The following is a 22,754-nucleotide window of genomic DNA, read 5'->3' as shown; positions in this document are numbered from 1 at the left end:
TCAAAGTGCAACAGCTTCAAAGACTGATTAAGAGAACTGCAACACCAGATCTAACATGCAACAGCTCCATCTGAGTGGGACAACAATCAGATTACAGGTTTGAAATTGGGGTCTTATTTCCTACACTAGGGCCTACGAGTTTTTTCCTTTTACTTTTTAAAAGAATAGGCTCACACTAGGAGGTAGGGCTGATACTTTACTTGATCCACTAGGTTAAGCATGGGAACTGCATAAAACCACCCAAGATATCTGATTCACTGTGGCAAGTGTGATTACATCTTTTGTCACAGAGCTGCAGGCAGAACCATAGAAAAGGCAGCTAGGAGCAGTAGCTGAGTAATACCCCCTGGGGAAAAGAAAATGCTGAAACACCCACATTTATATCGCTTTATAACTTCAACTCTGGACTTTGCTAGCAACAATGTTCTCTTGACTGTTTTGTCATCAGCTCCACATATGAACTCTAAAGTTATAGCTAAATGCATTTTAGTTACCTGCAAGTGGTATTTCTTCCCTCCCATCTAGTTTTCTTTTCTTTCAAGTTCCTCCACAGTGGCATTGTCTTCAGAGATTCTTACACTCTTTTCATCTCTCTGCTTGAAACTCATCCTATGACAATTCCTTTCATTCTCTCTCCTCATTCATATGCATTCTCCTTATTGCTCACTACAACGGGATCTATGCTGAAACCTTCTTTCCCTCTTCCTAGGCATCCATCTTAGACTGTCACTGTTGCTTCTTGCCAAAGGCTAAGCCAGCTCTTCCTCTAAACAAGCTTGTGAAGCCAGAAATTAAATTGGAGCCAGCCTGAAGAGCAACAGTTTGTTTGGGTTAGCAACAGAGATCTTCTCACGTATTACTGCAGCATGCAACAAAATGTACGAGCCAACCCTGACTATGGATATTAATATTGACCAGAGAAACTTACTGGTAACACTTAAGTACTTAAATAAATGACTTCCCTATTCTATCAAGGTTAACAGACAGGTTTACAGCTTAATAAATAAATAAAAGTAGGTTTTTCAAAGCCATGGTTAAGAAAACCTGCAGGTACTCTTACAGAAATACTTACATCAATTAATGTCTAATAAAGAAGGCAGCTGTCCCTTCTCCCCTCTACAAAAAGGAACAGTTAGTTAAAGGTTAGTTAAAGCAAGCCCCTGGTTACTATTTCTAATTTTCTCTCCTTCCATCTACTGTCTTTGTAAGCAGGGCTAAAATGATCATTTATGAAGACAGGCATCGGGGGCAAGAAGTGGGAGGCAACAGTACTACAAACAGATCACAGCATGCCCACACCGGAAAGCAAAGCAATACTAATTGAGTGAGGGACTTGGGCATAAACTATGTGATGTGACAGGTTTGCAAGCCATAGAGAACAGGCTGAAAAGTCATGCTCAGAAAAAGGGATAACACAAGGTAAATAGTAAAAAATAAAAACAGCCCAACTTCTTTATAAAGCTAAAAATACCACATATAGAAAAAAGAAGATATTAAAAAGAGGCCGCAGTAGTGGCTTTATAGACTCAAAGGTTAGTAGTACAAAGAGTGGACTGTGAGCAAATTTGCTGAGAATATAAAAGTACTTTTAACTACAAAAGGAAGAATGAGAACTCATTTATAGCAGAGAAAGGTTAAATGAACTAAAAGGCCTTCAACTGGTGTAAAAATGAAGGAAGAAAACAAGATCAAGTGAGATCACTGGGTCTAGACAGCACTAAAATCCTCAAAAACTTCTCAGGATCAACTATTTCTTATCATCCTTTCAAAAACAAATGCATAAGCAAGTTACTGACATTTACAATAACAGAAATTTGGTAACAAAGTAAAAAATAATTAGAGCTTGATGGAAGGAATCAGCAATGCACTGAAAAGTACTTATCTGAACTGATGCATTTGTATTGTGTCACTGGGAAAAGGAGAAACTGCTTATGTATGTACTCAGTGAAGCCTGAAACAAAACTGCTGCTCACTCAAGCATGCCCTAGACTGGACCAGAAAGGTGCAAAGGAAAACCACAGGGAGATTCCTGAAGGGCATGCCACTGTGGCGAAGGACACAGCTGCTTTTACCACAAATTCAGAAGCAATTAAAGGCAGGACAGATCACAAAATTTCCATATACCTATGGACTAAAACTACTAGCAGACAGCACAGCAAAGTATTGTTTCCAAGCACTCAAGTGTGGCAATTTTTAAAGTTAGACTAGTGTCAAAATCTTCCTGAAAGAACACAAGGCCAGACTTGAGCTGAGTTGGTTCCTAATAGCAGCAATTGCTCAGCAAGAGTAACTGCTTCACACAGAAAATCCACAGCACTTCCGTGGGGGCATTTCTGCCTTTCCTGTCCTCTGCCTTCAACAGACAAGAGTACTGAACAGCCAGAAACTTCCAAGGAGGCTGGTAAAGAAGTCTTTCTCAAACCAAACATGTTTTTACAAAGATCTCTCCCAAGAAACAGTCTAAAAACTTTAAAAGTCAACTTTTTAAAAAAGTTTCTTAAAAATGGTGTATTTCTAAACAAGAACAAGAGGATGAGTGTAGTATTTGATTTCTGTAATGCTACATAGCAATTTCAGAAGAGTATTTTTGAAGTGTAGAATGGAACATAAGAATAAAATCTGGCTTCTTCGTATGGTTCAAAATACAAGGTTCACTCACTGTGCTGAAGGAAGATCATATATTTAGCAGCTTTGTTCATTCAAAGAGCTGAAGTACAGTTAACACTTGGCCAGCTAATAGGCAACAAGAAAACATTTTAGGTTTCCAAAAATGGTTTCCAGCTTTTACCAGACAAAACATAAATTGGTAAGGAACACAAACATACTGAAGCCTATGGAAGAATATAATGCCACAATACAAAAATATACTCTGTTGTAACTTTCCATTACAAAAATATCAGAGAAAGACTGCCTTTCAAGAATAATCTCATGGAAACACAGGTAGGTTGAGATACATACTCATTTGACAAAACATACGCACAAAAACATTGCACTGAGGACTGAAGACCTCAAAGACAAGTTGAAGGAACATTATGTTACTGTGAACACAAATGCAACTAAAAACAGTTTTAAGTATGTATTTAAGTAACAATTGCTAGATTTTGGTACCCAGCTAGTCTTACGCTGATCTGCAAGTTTGCGGCTGGCAACATACACACACTTCTGCACTCAGTTAGAATACAAAGTCTGAAAGGGAAATAATTTGGTCCTTAAAATATGGGATATTGTTACATACCAACATTTTATCTTAAAATCAGTACTCAGGACTGAACAGGTCGGCTATGAAAACTTTTGTTCTTATTTCCTTTTATTCCCATCTATACAAAATTGCAAATGTAGAAGCTCTGGAAGAAATCACATCAGCTAAACGCTCCCCCTCCCCACCTCCGAAGTACAACAAACATACTGTAGAACACAGACGGTCTTAGCTGAGGAGCATACGGTATTCTGACCCCCACACATCACATTAATATTGCTGAGTATGTACAGCATACACCATCTAAGTGGCCTGAAGTTAGATTTCAGCTTTGTCCCTTTACCAGTATCAAAGCTTATGTCAAGGATCCAGGCTTAATTCCTGTTCTTCAGCTTCCCCAGGCAGTTCCTGAGCAGATGCACCACACACACTGTCTCGGTTGTCTGCAGATTGATTCAGCTCTTCAGGTTCCGCAGCTGCAATCTGAGTTGTTTCTTCTTCTTCTTCTTCCTCAGCCTCCCCATCATCTTCTACATCCATCTCAAACACCCTCACGTGACGGAGATTTGAGCTTAGCTATGGGAATATTAAAAATCTCCACTAACAAACCAAAGAAAATCCACCAACCTCTCCCATCCCCACAACCCCAAACCAATATCAATTTACATGTTGGTCAATGGCTTTAAAAATAGCCTTTATCAAAATGTTTGTTTTCTTTGGAAGGATGATATCAAGAAAATCAGCAACTCTTTTATTGCTCTTTAAATTGAAGAGTAATGCAAAAAATCTATTAATTTTGGTTACAGTTTTTCACTTTGTATTTGAGACATATGACTACATTTGACACACTTATAATACATTATGAGAATATAATCTGTTTGAAAAAAACATTCTTGATAAATCTAATTAGAATCATAGAAATGGTATGGTTGGAAGGGACCTCTGGAGATCATCTAGTCCAACCCCCCTGCTCTACCAGGGTCACCTAGAGCATGTTAGACAGGGTTGCATCCAGGCGGGCCTTGAATATCTCCAGAGAAGAAATAATTAAATAATAATTAAATTAATAATTTAATAATAGCATAATTTAATAAATAATGATTTGATAATACCACAATTAAATTAACAGAAAGAGATTATTACTCTCCCTAGCCATAGCACATATTTCTTTCAACTGTTCACAGGCTTGTTGACAGATACTGCACTTACCACACAGGAAACTTTTCTAATACCATTTACAGCAACATATTGAGCTTTCATATTCTCCAGCACTCTCCACTGATTCTCCAAAGAGACCGTCTGTGTGGATATCTCACCAATTTGTTCATCCAGCCTGGACATAACAAGAATAGAAGTAGAAAACTAGTGCATCAGAAACAGCTCTAGTACTAGAAAAATCTCTCTCTCTCTTTTTTTTTTTTTTTTTTTGGTCTAAGTTTTATTATAGCATATGTCATAAGCAGATAAGCATTTTAAACCATCATAACTCTACTGCAGATATTCTACAGCAAAGAATCCAGCTGGGGAGATGCAGCACATTTCAAATGAGGTAAAAGGCTACAATAAAAGGGAATGGAATTTAGAGCTTGATCTTCCTCATAGGTAACATCCTCTGCAGCAAGAGGATAAGGCTGAGCTTCCTTCAAACTTCTACTCCACAAGAAGAGTTTCAGAACAAAGTGCTGAAAGTAATGCCTCCACTTACATGCAAGTTTGGCCTCCATGACCTTTCACAGATTTATCACTCCCATTCACTCCCACTCATAACAGCTGAGTACAAACAGACTCCTTGTCCATCGCAGTGTCCATAATTAGTTTGAACTTCTTTTAAATATTGTCTATTTATTCTTCAATACACAATTTCTTTGTGACTTAAGAAAATACTTATGGTCTAGTATGGCTCTCTTTATTTTGAGGTAAGAAATATCTTAGGCCATCCACCAAAGAGGTATAATGGGAAAAATAAAGAAAAAGCAAGTAAAACTCAGTGACTAAAGCTTGGACTCACAGGTTGAATTACAGTGGCCATTTTTTTTTCCTGTGTACTTTCCCCTAGATGCTCTCCTCTCCATGCTACCATATACTAAGATAGCAAGAAGCACCAATTTGGATGTTTGAAGGCTAAGCTGACAATAGTTATAAGTGCGACTACCAGGAGAATGCAGAAGAAATAGCTGTGTGTCTTTATTAGAAGGCACAGGCACATGAGCAAGTACACTGAAAACATACTAACTTAGTATTCTGATCAGAAAAGTTAACATCCTCTTACGAAAAGAAGTAAGATTTCTGCTTCTACAGGATGTCCTCAGAACTGATTCTCCCATTAAAGAAGATTCAAATACACAGGTAGTATTGTCTCAGGAAAACCACACAACACCCAACTGTTTAGAAAGCTTCAATTACATCTAAAATACCACTCTATCCCTCTATCTTCACAGTACGAGAAAGGTTTCTGGTCTTTAGAATATTTATACACACAGAGCACAATTAACTTTATACAATGAAAATATGACTGATCTGCTTTCCAGCTCTGCATTTGAGACTCAATAGAAGATTTTCAAATACCTTTTAGCAGCATCCCATATGAATTCCCTTTCTTGGTCCTCATCAGTGTACACTGAAGATAAAGGCAGCTGAGCCAAGATTCTCTCCTTCCCCTCTTGTTCCACACTCTCCTTCAGAACTACAGTTATTGTCTCATCATCATAGAAATGTGCATCTAAACAACTGTAGCACCTGTGGGAAAATAAAGCAGCGTTTACTTTTTGGAAAGCTTCAAAGCATAAAAGTGAACAAAAACTGAAATATTTAAGTTGTGCGGTGTTAATGTTATAAAGTATTGAGTAGTCAACAGTGAGCTTTACTGTAAATGGTAAAAAGCTGAGCTGCAGCTAAGACACTGAAAAACAGTCAGAACCACTACAGACTATGCAACATTTCAGGGATCAAAACTTTTCACCCTTCACCTGAAATGGGAAGAAATAAGAATGCTAAAAAGCAGTAAACACAAACCCAAGGAACACTTAGAAACACAACTGAAGGCACAGAGGGCAACTACACCTGGCCTTTCTATGTTAAAGGGATAAACTGGCGTGATCTCTGCTAACATGCTTTCATTCAGACATCTCAACTCTCATTCTGTCTTACTTTTTAAGAACATTACAGATATAAGAGCAGTTTCCAGACCGCTTTGTTTTTAACTAGAAAACTACAGTTTACCTTCAGTTGAAGTAACAAATAAGACTCCTACAATCCTGGAACTTTATGTATCTGTGCTTTTTCTTACAGCCTGACTCAATCAGAGACTACAAGCTAGTCTAGCAACTGTAGTAGCATTTTGCAGGATAAAAGCCAAACTGTAATACTTGAGAAGTTAATTTCATGTAATAAACACTGGAAAATAGAGCCTTCAAGTTAGCAAGCTGCAATTCTGGAATGAAAATCAACTTGATATACTGACCTTGAGTCTGAGTTTTCATTTATACTGTTGTTCAAGAAGTTTCCAAACTCTACAGCAATAAGTCCATTATTGACAGACCTAAAAGGAGAGTGATCATTCATTACCTGGGTAATTATTTTTTTTCTACACATAGAAAATTCAAAGAACTCTGATGGCAGCTATGGAAAGAAATTGTGCAGCCTGTCTGGACTTTACACAATACATGGCTACATCTCAGAACAACATAACTGGTGGAAGAAAACCTTTTGTCTTCCTCCTCCTCCAGCAAAATGTGACTAAAACTCAGACGGGAGACTGCATCTGGCTTGCAGGCCTACGTTCTTTGCTAAACTCCTGGCTCAAGTGTCCTAGTTCCAGGTCTGTTAAGTCCAAGCCCACAGAAAACATCAATTCAGACTGTTTTAGATACTAATGGGGGAAGAAACTGGATAGAAACTATACCATAAGGCTGTAATTTTGTCATCAGAGGCTCTCAACTGAAAACACAGGGGATAGTTTCACCACATGTTTTCTTCAGCAGTAAAACTACTTTAAAAATTCCTACTGCATCAAAGGTCATCATCTTCTCAAATGAAGTGACCCAGATTATAAAGTAAATCTTTTAGGGAAAAGAGGAATTTCTGATTTTATTTTTAACCTAGGACATTTCAGAGATCCCACTAACAGAATACAACTTAAGCAGTTGTATTAGAACAACTGAGACAATGACAAACAGCAACTTGGGTGCAGAAACTCCTGAAGTTGCACAAAACTACACCCAAAAGAGATGGGATTCACCTACACCTACGAGTCAACCCTCCTAGTTTCATTAGTGCATTAAATTACAGGCTGCAAGGGGTTATCAAAAGAACAACACTTATAGGAAGACAAACCAACATTGAAAGTTTGGCTCCTTACATGTTTTGTTATCACTCAAGCAAGTAATTCTGTGAGAAACAAAAACTAATAGAGCATGATTTTTTATCCTAAGCCTACAAATAACTTGGGTCTTGCAATTAGAGTCTCAGAGTCTAATAAAACAGAAACTCCTACCACATTTTCCTACCACACTTCCTAATGTCCTCCTCATTTATGGATTCAAAGAGGGACTGTGCTGATGCTGCTTATCTCTTTTTATAGAAAGGTTCAAATTGTAATTGGCTCTATAACACACATGTACTAAAGCTCACAAACACTGTTCCTCCTTCACCCATTTTTTACCTGGAAGTATCTGTATGTCTCCTCAAAATGTATATTTTAGAAACAGAACTTTCTAACATGGTGAAGAGAACATAATGGATATTGGAGGTTTTGTCATTCCACCTATATTGTGAGAGGAGGAAATTAAAAGTTAGACCAAATTATAATAATTCATAAATGAAATGCAATAAAGAATAACAGCATACTTACAGAAATGGTAGTTTAAATAACTGTGGTGTGGAATCTTCGCTGAAATGGAAAACAAAACCAGTTTATAAAATACTACCACAATCTTGTGCAACCGAGCTTTAAAAATAATACAAAAAATACCTTTGAGAAGTTTTGTAAAGAGACATACAGACTGCTTGATGCACTGACTTTCCAATTACATCCTACCAAATACAATGAAAACAAGTTAAGAGATACAGGAAGTTACTCATAGTTATACATTTTTTAAGGCAAAAAAGAAAAGGCAAAGTAAAATCCAAGTACATTTGAAGGAAAAATCCACCAGTATCTATGCTGGAATAAACATCCCCACTGAAAACACTACTATCACTTGATACACTTGCTTTGCATTTGTTCAGAATATACAGACTAATATATTGTCAACTAATATAGCTATATAATATATAGTGCATACATCAAGCTAATTAACATTCAAATAGATTCCGTTAATGTATAAGACAGAAAATGAGAAACAAATCTCCTGCTATTCTCTCCCTAGCCAAAGGCTTGAGACACCCAGCAATGGGGAAGCAAGGCTGCGTACTACACCTATGTTGTAGGCGCACAAAGGCAAAGATTAAAGTTTAAGTCTCCCTAAGCGTCGTCAGTTGAGTGCTACTCCCCCAAAAAGTTATCACTTGTAATGAGCGAACTTACAGCTGGTTTTTGCAAACACTGATCAATGATCTCTTCCATTTGTCTCTTGACAAAATGCAGTGATTTCTCAGGGTAATAGGGAAACAACAAGGGGCTTTCTGTAAAAAGATAAATCAAGGTTCATTTTAAAAACACACGTTCCTTTGTAAAAAAATATACTGCACTGTTAAACTGAGACACTGGAGTGAGTACAGTGGAGGGGCACTAAGATAGTCAGGGTGCTGGAGCACACGCTTTATAAAGTCTAAGGAGGGGGAGACAACTAGTCTCTTCAGCCACCAAAAGAAGAGTTACTGAACACAGAGCAATGTCCTTCACAAAGGTGCACAGTGAGAGAAGAAGTTACAACAGTCATAAGCTACAGTGAGGAAATTTCCAATTGGGTATAAAGAAAGAAGTTTTCATACGGAGTGGTGAAGCACTGGAGCAGTGTGCCCAGAAAGGCTGCAGGGTCTCTATCCTTGCAGGCATTTAGGACTCCACTGCATATGGCTTTAAGCAACCCAGCCTAAGGTTGCTCAGGAAGTTAGCCCTGCTTTGAACAGAAGGTTGGATTAAATGACCTCCAGGTCCTTTTACTATTCCTCGATTACAAATTCGCACTCAGGTAACTAACTGTAACACAACATGAAATGAGGCAAATGAACGAGAAATGGAGGCCAGCTTGCTCCTTCAGCATTCCTTCACTGCCCATTCAGAATTATAAAAACAGGGAGCTGCAGTTAGCCAAGAGCTAGAAATACGGTTGTCATGAAATACCTTGTTAGGGCAAAACAATTTCTGTACTTTCTATAGTAGCTGTATTTTGGGTTCAACAGGATTCATTCCTTCTTGTGAAGGAAATTACATTGTAAGATGACATTTTGCTTTTAAGATAATTCTTACTATTTATTTTATATACCTGATCTACTTATTTATGTAATCTGTTTCTTTTCCAACATTTAACTGGAAAAATTACAAAAAAATTAAGTCAATCAGCAAAGTAATCGGGAACACCAAAGGAGGGTAGTAAGAGAGTCAACCACAGAAGCACACATAACATTCCTAGCTCTATAAACCTTAAAGTTCTAAGAAGAGAGCAAGACAAACATCTCAATAATTACTAAATTAATACCAACAAAAACATTCATAGCAATCTCTCTACAAACAATCATGGATCTTAGATGGTAACAGAAGTGACTAGTCAAACAGTCTACATATATTTAATTATCTAAGTTATCAAAAATATTTTAAAAGTATGTTTAAAATACATTTTCTAGAGACTGCTTTGCCAAATGGAAGGAAGTGTAACAGCTTCCCCTCTTTTTATTTAATTGGTAACAGACAGCAAAAGGCAGCAATGGCAAATTCTCTCTTGTAGTAACAAGACAGCTCACACTGTGTAAGTTTTATAGTCAGCAGTGTTTCTATGGTTAAAACAAGAATCATTCTCAGCAGTTTGCTATTGTCTTTTACTTCCTTTTCAATACCAATTAAAGAAAACAGTGTAAGAGGATTGTAGAGTCTTAAATACTCCCAAAAAGAACAAATTAAGAAGCTTCCCTCATGTATGATCTAAGTGTACTTATAACTTTCTTAGAGTGGAATTCAAGTCCCTTAAAATACATACCTTCCTAGGATTCCTTCAAAACCAACATTTCTCATACTTGTTCATAAAAAGTAAGAAATTCCTAATACCTGGAAAATGGTAACTGACTAAACAAGCAGCTACATGAAAACTCTAAAATAACATTCATTTTATTCTACTCAAATGAAAACCCATAACCAGCACTATATAAATAACTTCCAAGTGTGAAAAACAGATTATCTCGAGTCCTGTGTCCAGCTCTGGGCTCCCCAGGACAAGAGAGACATGGAGCTACTGGAGAGAGTCCAGCGAAGGGCTACGAAGATGATCAGAGGGCTGGAGCACCTGCCCTATGAGGAACGGCTGTGAGAGCTGGGCCTCTTCAGCCTGGGGAAGAGAAGACTGAGGGGGGATCTGATCAATGTGTACAAGTACCTGAAGGGAGGGTGTCAAGGGGACGGGGACAAACTCTTTTCAGTTGTCCCGTGTGACAGGACAAGAGGCAATGGGCAGAAATTGAAGCACAGGAAGTTCCGCCTGAACGTGAGGGGGAATTTCTTCCCTGTGAGAGTGACGGAGCACTGGAGCAGGTTGCCCAGAGAGGCGGTGGAGTCTCCTTCTCTGGAGATCTTCAAGGCTCGCCTGGACGCAACCCTGTCTACCATGCTGTAGGTGACCATGCTGAGCAGGGAGGTTGGACTGGATGATCTCCAGAGGTCCCTTCCAACCTTACTGATTCTGTGATTCTATGATTATTCTTCTAACTTTGTTAAGGTCTACATGTTTATTTGATTCACATTATAAAGCACAGATTACCTTTAAGATGAGTACTATTTTTAAGAAAGTTAAACCACTGATTTCCCTCTGTATTAGGTGGTGATACAAGATCATCATCTTCATCTTTCAAATACTAGAAAAGAGACATTCATCACATCACTATTTAAGAATAAATGACATCAGAACTCACCCCCAACAATGTCCCTCACACATCTGTTAGCATCCCCCCTTAATATAATGTCCTATTCTTAATATTAAATCCTCCCCCTCTTCTAGAAACTAGTAAGAAAATAATTTATTGCACATACTGTTATTTTCATGTGAAACCGATCTTAAAATGAAATTTGAGCACAATGTTTTGAAATCCACTGATTAATAGCATAAAGACAAAAGCAGATTGCAGTTTTACATGAATATTGTTAGCTGCAAAATAATTTCACTCCCTTCTTACAATACAGCATAAATAAGGTAAAATTACAAAATATGTTTTACATGCTCCTTTTCTTATTAATAGTGGAAAATAACCAATATTCTATCACTGCTGGAATTTGCAACACGTAGCAAAGTAGAGAGAAAAGAAAAGTGGGCACAGCTTAAAAAATTTTTTCATCTAAGGATTTTTGCATTTATTCTCTTTTCCATTTATTTCCTAATTCTTTACCTGGCCAACTCTCTCCACGTTGAAGTATTTTCCTTTACGATTATAGAGCTCTGGTGCCTGAAAAATAAACAAAATCAAAAGCACAATTTAATCCCAAAGTTCAATGACAACTAGTGTACAACAAAGGAGATTCAATTATTCTCACTAAGGTTTTCCAAATTTAATCATCAGCAGCAAAAACAGTCAGATACTGTAGTTGGTACTCATTAGGCCAATACAGCTTACCTCATTGAAGTGTTCAGTAAGAAAATCAGCAACAAACGTGATATCTTTCTGAGTCATCTGTAAGAAAAAAAAAATCAAAGTAAAGTTCCAAAAGAAAGTCTTTACAATGTTCAAAAATAAAGTTCCAACAGCATGGAACGTGTCTTCTCCAGGCCAGACAAGCCCAGCTCCAGCTCCCTCAGCCTCTCCTCACAAGGCAAGTGCTCCAGCCCCCTGACTATCTTGATGGCCCTCCACTGAACCTGCTCCAGTTTATTTGTCTTGTACTGGGGGCCTCAAAATAGACAACATATTCTAGATGTGGTCTATCAAGTGCTGAGTAAAGGAGAATAATCCCCTCAGTTGCACTGTTGCACTGCTGATAGTGCAGCCTAGGAAGCTCTTGGCCTCCTTTGCCACCAGGACACACTGCTGGCTCTTGCCCAGTTTGTCATCCACCAACACCCCCAAATCATTTCTAAAAGAGTTGCTCCTCAGGCATTGGGCCCCAGCCTATGTCATTGCATGGGGTCCTTCCTTCCTTCCTGGTACAGAACTTGGTGTTTGTCCTTGTTGAATTTCAGCAGGTTCCTGTCAGTCCATTCCTCCAGGCTGCCTAGGTCACTGTGGATGGCAGCTCTGCCCCTGAGTGTATCAACTACATCTCCCAGTCTGGTGTTGTCTGCAAATATGATGCAGGTATATTCCATCTCCCCTTCCAGGTCATCGGGAAAAGATACTAAAATCCCATTGCTGTTAAATTCAGTGTGACGATGATTTCGCTCTATTTGGGGGAAAAGAGGGAGCTTGTGGGAAAGGAGAGGGAATGAAATTCTAGGAAGTTTAGAAGGTGCAGGATGCAGCTTTGAAACGAGCAATCTGTTCTGATACAGTAATGATGGGACTGATGTAAGAAGCAACATGCAAAGCAGCAACACTGACTTTGGTCAGAGAAGCAAAGGCAATTGTTGGAGGAAGAAGCACTAAAAGCAGGCTCGCCATCTGGGGCCTTGATATTTTAAAAGATGGAATAAGAGAGACATCATTTGGGGCATATAGAGCTACTGTGCAAGTATTTCCCAGCAGTCACACATTCACACACAAGCTTTCTAAAAAAGAGTAGTATTAACAAAGAAAACAAAAATACTTGTGAAACAGTATGTAAGTACGAATCCGAAGCCATCAACTTTCTCAAAGTAACAGTACAGACATTATTGTTTAATTTTTGGAACCCAAAATAAACCTTTAATCTTGCCCTCCAAATCCAGTAGAATTATAAAAACGTATCATATGTTAACAATGCTACTACTACCTTGTTCAGCTCAGGAAGCACGTGATCTTCTGACATTCTCAACATGGCTGAGAGAAAAATGATATTCTTATTTTATTAATAGTTTTTTCCCCCCTAACATTCTCAATTTTCCATGGCTGTGTAATAAGACACTGCTGATAATATAGGAAACATTTATTTTTCAGAAACAAAAGTCTACAATGAAGGATTACAAACGGAGACTGTAATTAAGGCTCACCTGCCCCACTAACTTAAAATACAAATCTTCATAGTTTTCTTTCTTTCTATCCTTTTTATCTGCATTTCATTCTCTACAAGATTGAGATTAAATTATTATTAAAAGGGTTCATAAGGATTTAAGTTGCTGCTAAGAGTAGTAAAATTAAGTCTACAATACACTTATATTGTGCATGGCAATATTCATGTGTTTAAAATGACTTATCTGCAATTTTCTTATCAGTGAGGCTTAGATACACAGTTCTCTGTTCAGTTCAAACAGAGGCAAAGAGTGATTACTTCATGTGTTAATATTATGATAGAGAATGCTTATGGTCCTGCTCTCTGCAATGTTCAAATTAAAATTATTATACTCCAGTTTGTAGGTGCTAACACTACACTTCTGGTGCTATTATAGAGACTCATAAAACTGCTTTGCTTAGGTTTTTGTAAAATAGTTCTAAAAAATAAAATTATAAACATATCCATAAACCACCTTATAAAAATAAGCAAGGCTAAAATATAAAGTTCCCTACTTCCCCACAGATGTTTAATCTGTAGCTACTCAGCTACAATCTGAGGTGACTATGAACTGCATCAGGACATTAATTTATAGCTGTACATAACTTAACTGCTAACTAGGTCTTCATGGAAAAAAACAGAAAGAGTGACAGAGTAAAGACCAGTTAGACCATACTTCAAGATTTGTATAAACCACAGTCCTTTCATTTCTCCAGGTCAAGACCAGCAAATTGGTTATGAAGCAGAAAACAAACTGCAATAACATGTTACAGGGTAAGTCTATAAAATACCTACATGTATTCTGAACTCTGTGTACATAAATTTGAGATCTCAAATTTATAATCATTCTTGTTCCAAATATAGCCTTTTATGTCCAGGAATTTTCCATGACAACAATAAATAGTGATTCCTCAGACTGGCTTAATTACTTGTCAACATTTCAATGTTTACAATACAAAATAGATACTGTTAGACAATGCTTACTAGGTAATAAAGCTTACCAACATACAGCCATCGAAAAAATGCTTTGAAGTTTTTCATACTACTGTCGATAACCCTGTACCAGAAACAAGAAAAGAAACTATCTGATCTATATGTCACAAGCTACTCCAGGCTTAAGTTCCATCTTTATTATAGACAGATCTGAAAGCATTAGGAATTTTTAAAAAAAATGCTTCACAGATTAGTCCTTCAAAGTAAGACTATTCATGGGAGATGCAGTGAGAAAAGCTTTGCTCTCTCATCTCTCTCTCCTCTCAGCCACACGCTTCCCCATAAATACATAACTTAATAGGCTGCCTTTTTTTGTTTTCTTTTCTTTTTTTAATAAATTCTCCAGGTCTTATACTTACTGAAGCAACTCATTTGCTTTCAGGATGAAAGAACCAACAGCAGTAATAGCATCTACAAAGAGAGCAAATCATTATTATTAAGCTTTCAAAAGTAAAATCAGAGTGGGTAAATAGCATGCACACACTACTGTACCTTCAATTCCAGATGCATCTAATCCCAGAGACTCATATTTTTGTTTCCATAAAGCCATTCCTTTCAATTCACTCAAGTGGTATAACAGTGCCTCAGAGCCACTAGGAAGGCAGAACAGTATCTTTTAGTCAGCCCTTTCAAAACTCATTACTTCATTGCATACTGCTTGTTTTTTTTTAAATGGGTGAAGTGGGAAGCTTTATATGGTGGTCTGGCATATAAAAGCTATTTATGGATGAGAAAGTATTACTTCACAGAAAAGTAAACACTGCCCTAATGATTTTAACCACCATCCAAACTTGATGCAAATCTTTTGCATGTATCCTACACAAACACTAGTCAGTGATATAGAGTTGGTATTTCATAGAGATCGCTCAAAGCACATTCAATAATTCTTCAATTTTGCATCACAGTTTCCACATCAACACATCTACACACACATAACCACTGATACAGTATAAATTCTTTCAGTCAAGCATATAAAATGCCAACTAATCTCTAATTCATTGGATATCTCATGACCTACCTCTGCAGATGACTTATGACCAACTTTTGTATACTAGAGTAGGAAGACTCTATGGACTGACCAAGTTTTTTTAAACCCTGTTAAAAAAATGTTAATGTATGTTAATATAACAGAATATTAATTAAAAAAATATTGAAATACATGATTTGAAGATTTCCAAAATCATTAACATACCTTTACTGTCAGCTGATTCATTAATAGCGCCTGAAGCTCCAGACTAAGGGGAGGTTGAAGGGGAGAAGAGAACCAAACATGCTTTCATATTGTATTTCAATTTCAAGTGCAAACACATACTCAGATAAAACAACAGTAACTACCTTGCTTTGCCCCATAACAACAGCTGCATAAACTCATCCTGAACAGAAGTGGTTGTATTCTTTTCCTGCCAGTTAAAATGATTGAAATAGATTGGTAAAGAGATTAAGTTCAGTCTACCAAATAATCTCACATTAGTATATAGATTAAAAAAAAAAAAAAAAAAAAAGAAAAAGCACGGATCCTTGAATGCTGAAATCAGACCACTGATCACTGGAAACTCAAAGACTGAGAGGAGAGTCATTTAAAAGTTATTTTCAATTGCATTCCCCAGTAAAAATTCTAAACAGTTTAGCATCACCGAGATTCTGGGTTAAAAAAAAAAAAAATCATTACTAGCTTAAATTAACTTCTAGCCATAATCAATGGTCACAAAAGGTAAGCCAATCCAGCAGCATCTTAATCGTGGCTCTGTTATACATGCTCTATTGAACCAGGCTGGAAGTGCTGGTGGAATGCCACTCAGTATTTATAGCAGCCAGCCTATCAGTGACTGAACTACAAAGAACACAACCTTAAATAGAAAACAACTGATCAAAAAATGTGCAATTTGGAAACTATCATTTTGAAAAACTTGGTATAAATAAAATACACGAATATCACAATACGATCATGCCTTATTATACTCAGGTATTTTCAGCTTCAAAGCACTTGACATGTAATAGTTTCTGGGTTGCCTCTGAACTTAAGAGATCATTATCTGGAGGCATTAAACTCAAACAGCGTTAAGATACCAAATATATTAACAGCAGAAACAGTACTACTGCAAAAAGCATATTTCTATAATACCTGTACAAACTTTGTAAGCCGTGAGTCCATCTGCATCAGTATTTCTTCCCAGGCTTCACACATGCATGTCAATGATAACTTTATATACTGTAATACAAACATTAGTGTTATTACTTCTCCCAGCCTCAACACATTCAAGAACAGGATGTTACAATATAAGGAGGAGATACACTATACATATCAAATTTCCAGGGCAGAGCCCCACACTAACTTAAAATCAACTTAAGTTCCTTGCTAGATAACATTTATTTCACATGCACTAAGAATACTGAATCCTGTAAGAACTGTGATATTAAAGATGTCAAAACAAAACTGTACCTGCAACAGAGTTGAAATGTGAGTAAACTTCCGAGCCATTCGAGTTACCTCAGGTAAGTAACTTGATAAGAGGCTAGTGTCGAGCTATAACAAACAAAACAAACAGTAGCTAACAGATTGTTTCTGAAGAATTTTGGACTATAGAAATGGAAGGAAATGGGGAAGAACTCACAAAAAGCTGTCTTTTCATTTCCTTAAAGTTGATTTTAAGAGGGAAATACATTCTAAATCAAAGGAGCACAAATATTTTTGACATATCAACAAAAATTCATGATATTCTTCACTTTGAAGTTTTAACAGTAATAGTTTTAAGAACAGCTGCTCTAGATAGCCTTGATAATTTAATGCATTGCTGCTATGTCTGTGTGTGCAGAATGAAGAAAATCTGATAAATATGATTGACTAAATTAATGTTATATTTAAAATAATATTTTAAAAGAATGCCTCAGAGCTTTATCTCCATCAGTCTCATCAATGAGGCTGCAAGTTAATATGATAAACCCAAAAGCTAAATTGAGGTGAGTTTTAGAAAGAATGAAAATAGTAGTCTGTGGTTATCCTGCAAATAATGGGAAAACAATGAAGTTACTTGAAAGTAACTAAACTACAGCTTTTTTATTCTTAAAGAACACAATAAACTTATTTCACTTGCCTGAAAATATGTCATCTCTGCTTCACTGTCTGGAGAGTCTTGTATCTCTGTAATAACTGATAGTGATTTCAAATCACTAGATAAACATAAGCCATGACAAGAACCTGGCACCTGAAGGATTCAAGTTTAAGAGTTAATGAAATACCATATTATACAGTAAATGCAATGATGTATTTACTGCACTAGCTTATTTACCTACAAAGGCAGTGGCATTCAACTACATGTAAAAATCAAAACGAAATTTTCAACTCCTGTACAGAAACTAAAGCACCCATGTTACTGTGGATTAGCACTAAATTAGTTTGTTTCATTTGAAACAAGACCTTAAGCTATTCAGTCAGAGTTGGAATTTTTCTAATATTAAAACAAATCAACCAAGACAAACAAGCATTCCTTCCCTGAAACTTCTGCAATCCAGTTTTACATATGTGTAAGCATACATCTATTGTTTTATTTAATTCAGCTATATTTTGGTATATTTTGAAGAAAAATCTATGGTAAGGAAATGAACGTACCCCAGTCACCATAGCAATTTTGAACATTCCGTAAGCATAAATCTCAATAAATCCTGAGCTGCCACCAAGAACAAGAGCATTGAGTCTATAAAAAAAGAAGAATATGTGATCAGCAGACCAAAAAAAATTGCCAACTATTCGCTCTGGACTATCAGAAGTCACACCTGTCTGTCAGCTTCTAATGCATACAAACATAATCTTTAATATTTAAAGTACAAGCCTATTAGTAAAGATACTCTGATAAATCACTGAAATAAAACAATACTGCACTGTCTATAATCTAAGAAATTAAAGAACTACCATCATTTATCAGCTTCGATCTCACTAATATAACCTGCCTCTACTATACACAGAAAGCATTATCAGTTATTAAATGAATTGATAGAATGGGGAAAAAACAACAGACAAAATTCAGGCACAAATATCTTCTTAACTAACTTTAGTGCTTACAGAATGAAAAAATAGCAGTTTCTAGCAACAGTCCACTTTCCAATGCAGACCACAAATCACTCTTACAAAACTGCTTTTGCATTCTAATGATTCTATCCTAATTACACACAGAATGAGTTTGTGGCAATCACTCTGTGGCACTTCTCAGCTCAGACTCGAAGGCAATAACATTTAAAATGGATGTAGCAACTAAAACGGATGTCACAGATAACAAAAGCATTAAAAGAGAGAAACAATGAATAGGACCTGGGATAGAGAGCTGTGTTTTGCTCACTTCTTAAAGCCAACTTCTTACAGTAATTTGGAAAAAAAGCTTTTCTGTGCCCTCTCCCTTTGTTTCTACATTTAAAACATGAAACTGTGGTCAGGGAGGTTGCTTATTGCTATCTTATGCCAATACACATTCAATTACACATATTTGCTCAAATTACTGTGAACAGTAACACTCTCCAACATAAAAAAAAAGCCAATGTTTTACATACCTCTGTATAAACATCAAAAAATTAACTGCAATTTCTGCCTTTTATGCAGGTAATTATATGTAAAAAAGAGAATGTTTCCATTAAAACAAACATAAAACTTAGCAAAGCAGTATCTGAAAAGCTTTTGGTTTGTTTAATTGGATGGCTGAAAGAGCACAGAACCAGGAGAGCTCCAACAACAAAAACACAGTTGCCCTATTTTTTTTCCTAGTAAGGAAGTCCTACTACAAGAAGAGATATCAAACATTAAAAAGAAGTAACTGGTGACAGTACAGAGATGTAGATTTTGAAATAAGGGGTATGAGTCTTAGTTACAGGTCTGCAAGGAACAGTAAAAGAAAGCAAATGGAAAAACAAACACAGAAGGACCTCTAGGCTGCACAGCAAGTGCTTAGTAAAGCTAATTTGCATCTGCTAAACTAAACCTCATCCAACTGTTCCTCATGTGTTCCCTAATGAAAGGTCCTTAATTATTTTAAAGTAACCTTAATACAGCCAATTCCAGTTTTTGTGTCAAGTTTAGCTTTGTCACACTAACGCAAACTCACAGAAATTCCCTGTCTGTAGTAACAAAAATTCACAATGTTTCTGAGATCAGCTTAAGTAATACATAAAACATTCCCTTCAAATGAAGATCAGAAACAGTTTTTCTAAAGAAAATAATCTATGGCAGTAGCAGCAGTTGCTGATAGCATGCCAGACAAACCTTCTAATTTGAAAGAAAAAAGAAAGTGGAAACTGATAAAGACTTTTTTTTAATATATTCTTTTGACTTCATCTTTATACATGAAAAAGGATGTGGAATGCTTCCTTTCTCCAGAACCATGAAAAACAGGTTATTTATAACTTAAAAGCAAAACTACCTATTATTTTACATTTTTTTAAAAAAAGAAGAAAAAACAGAATTTACCTTACATCCCCCAGAAGCTTCATAATCTCATCTGACTTTTCTTCACTGAAAACGAAACAAAAAACGTGACTGGGGTTTATGTAGCTTGTCTCAGTAACAGAAAGAAAAAAAAAGAGAGAGAAAAAATGTCACTTTCTCACCTGAAGATTTTTGCAGTGGTGCTGTAACTGAAAATAAAATAATTATTCTCACTAACAACATACAGACATGCAATCCAAAGCATCTGTACAACATTAAAGATTAATAATCAAAAGAACAACAACAAATGACAAATAGATCTTCATACCACGACACTTACTTTTTCGGTAGTGCAGGTAATTTAGGCAAAAGGAGATTTGACTCATCCTCAGCATTGTAAAAGGAAGTGAGAACACTGAAAAAAAGTATGATCGTCTTTACTATCAAACTGGCACAAAAGGGAAAAAAAGAATTTTTTTCTACCTTCAAAGTTAAAGCAGGGACTCAAATGGTCACATACGTTACAGCTGCAGATCTAAATCACTAATTCTTTATGTACCCTTTAATATTTTAATTTATAAAATGATTAATAAAAGGAGTCTGATAGTCTAGTTTTATTTTCACCAAAGGAGAATATACTGGTAGGTGCTCAAGGACTTGCAGAAATATTTCCATACAACCTAGAAGAATTACAGGATTAAGATTTCAGATCTACAAATAAGCATATAAAAATGTCTATTCTAACAAAAACAAAAACTTTCACAAAGAGATGAGAAAATAGCTATGTAATACTGCGTTCTTTTATTTAACGACTGGTAACATACTAGCTATAAATTATTAGTAAGATAGTACTACACAGCCTATGTTTACCCGCAGAGTTTTTCAGTCCTACCTGCTTTCTTCAGTTACTTCCATCCAATGCATGTAAGTAATAGATGAAACCACTGAGAAGGAGTGCAAGCTTTCAGGTTTTTCTACATCACACAGAATAATCCGCTTGGTATCAGTAAGGCCAAAAGCCAAAACTAGAGAAGTATAAATAAAGTATAAAACATAAATAACCAACATGCAAAATTTCATATTTATTTTATGCTGGACTAGAATACAATGTTCCTTCAAAGCCTACTACTGGACAGAATAGTTGCGCCTAGCAGTCTCCTTGTGCTTTATTTACTGTTCTTCCAAACCCTCACTTGAAACCTACTTACTAGAATTATGATCTGAATTCCTACCATATTTTTAAGTAACATATTTAAGTCAGAAGTCTCATCCCAAAATTATTTATCTGCATGTTGAACTGAAGTACATACTTTACTACAGTTCTGAGAATGCACAGGCATTAGGTTTGCAAATTTGAGGCTAAAATATATTTAAAGACTATTCAATAGCAGTTTTTGTCTTATTACAACAAAGTATAATTTAAGACTCATTGAGCAATGTTTGCATTACCACCTTTCTTAGCTATATTCATCTATAAAAACACATGGCAGGCAGCCGTTATTGCATATACTTCCTTGCAATCACAGACAACCAGCTTATCTTAAACTCCAACATAAAATTAAATATTTTACCCATATCTTATGTCAGAATATTGTTCTCATTCTAATCCTTCTAATAAGTCAAAAAAAAATCCTGATTTCCAGCATATACTGGAAAGCATATTAAGCTACTAATTTCAACATTATCTCTATTAATAAGACATTACTGTCTTGACAGATCTTATTCTTTCATGCACAGAGCTTTCCTTTTCCTTCTCTGGCATAATATTAGAGAACAATTTTCACCTCTAAAATTAAGCCTATGTTAGAGAAGTCAAACTATTCAGTCTGTCCTCATCTTTCTCTATTCTCCTAATGAATTTTGTAGATCATATGAAAATATTCTGCTTAGTTAGGAACTGGAAGCTTTGCTATACCTTGGAAAGCAATATTCTTGGACATAAATTCACTTTGCAAATCTTTCCTGCAATTGCCTTCAACAGCATATCCTTCCCTATAACTCTGAATAAACCTACATAAAATTAAGCTACCCTTTTCTTTAAATACAGTTTTCTTGAAGATTTTGAAGGTTTCCCTCAGAGATGAGAGGTATCATCACAACTTGCACTGATTTCCAACAGGATTTTTATTGCAACATGTCACTCATCCACTTCGCATTACTTTTGCCATCTGGTCTCCACGCAAGAGCGGTCACTTCTTTTCCTGTGTTTTCATTCGGAGGCAAACTCCAGACTCGCTGGAAGTTCGCAAGGCGATGAAGTAAAACCTGGAAAGCAAACATGTGCGTGACTTAAAAAAAAAAAAAAAAAAAAAAAAAAAAAAGGCTTTCTTCCCCCATCAAGGCAATTTAAGGGGGAATCAACCAAGGCGCAATCTTCCGCGCTCCTCCGGCCGGAAGGCCTGCCCCGCAAGCGCCGTCTCCTCCGCGGTGAGCCTCCCCCAGCGCCCTGCCGGCAGCGCGCCCGCAGCCGGACCCGCGCCGCCCCAGCGAGGCTGCCCCGAGGGCGCCAAGCTCGTCCCCGCAGCTCGGGGCAGCGCTGCGGAGCCGGCCGCAGCGGCGACGGGCGCTTCCGAGCGGCAGCGACCAGGCGGGCGCGGAGCAGGGAGCGCCGCGGCCCGCCGGAAGCGCCCGTCCCTCCGCGCCGCCGCGCCGCTCACCTCCCCCGCCCGGTTGGCCAGGGCGATGAGGTCGCGCTTGGGCGACCAGGCCATGAAGACGACCTCCTGCGGCAGCTGCTTCTCCCCGACCTGCCGGAAGGCCGGCATGGCGGCGGCGGCGGCGGGGCGCCCTGCCGCCCCGGCTCCCCCGGCCCCGGCGCGGCTTCCGGAGGCGGCGCCTCCCGGCCCCGCCCGCTCCCCTCCGGCGGGGCGGCCGCGGCGGGGGCGGCCGCGGCGGGG

At 37.3% G+C, this 22,754-nt stretch overlaps 1 protein-coding gene across 1 annotated transcript; it reads right to left on the bottom strand.

The window, feature by feature from the left end:
• Nucleotides 1-3,289: 3,289 nt before the first annotated feature.
• ANAPC4 (anaphase promoting complex subunit 4) lies at nucleotides 3,290-22,670 on the bottom strand. Its single transcript, XM_062575413.1, has 28 exons — nucleotides 22,515-22,670; nucleotides 22,017-22,122; nucleotides 20,750-20,882; nucleotides 20,198-20,272; nucleotides 20,040-20,066; nucleotides 19,900-19,944; nucleotides 18,058-18,142; nucleotides 17,543-17,653; nucleotides 16,891-16,974; nucleotides 16,573-16,659; nucleotides 15,786-15,850; nucleotides 15,643-15,685; nucleotides 15,469-15,545; nucleotides 14,943-15,043; nucleotides 14,810-14,861; nucleotides 14,459-14,514; nucleotides 13,242-13,288; nucleotides 11,951-12,007; nucleotides 11,726-11,782; nucleotides 11,104-11,197; nucleotides 8,721-8,818; nucleotides 8,166-8,227; nucleotides 8,046-8,084; nucleotides 7,857-7,958; nucleotides 6,657-6,734; nucleotides 5,762-5,932; nucleotides 4,406-4,529; nucleotides 3,290-3,772 (listed from the first exon to the last, which is right to left on the bottom strand). Exons 1-28 carry the CDS (start codon nucleotides 22,620-22,622, stop codon nucleotides 3,557-3,559), a joined length of 2,400 nt encoding a protein of 799 aa, XP_062431397.1. The 5' UTR covers nucleotides 22,623-22,670; the 3' UTR covers nucleotides 3,290-3,556.
• Nucleotides 22,671-22,754: the final 84 nt, after the last annotated feature.

Source organism: Rhea pennata, chromosome 4 (assembly GCF_028389875.1).
Source record: "Rhea pennata isolate bPtePen1 chromosome 4, bPtePen1.pri, whole genome shotgun sequence".
NCBI lineage: Eukaryota > Metazoa > Chordata > Aves > Rheiformes > Rheidae > Rhea > Rhea pennata.
The sequence above is the reverse complement of the archived record's forward strand: the minus strand, read 5'-3'. Positions and strand labels throughout refer to the sequence as shown.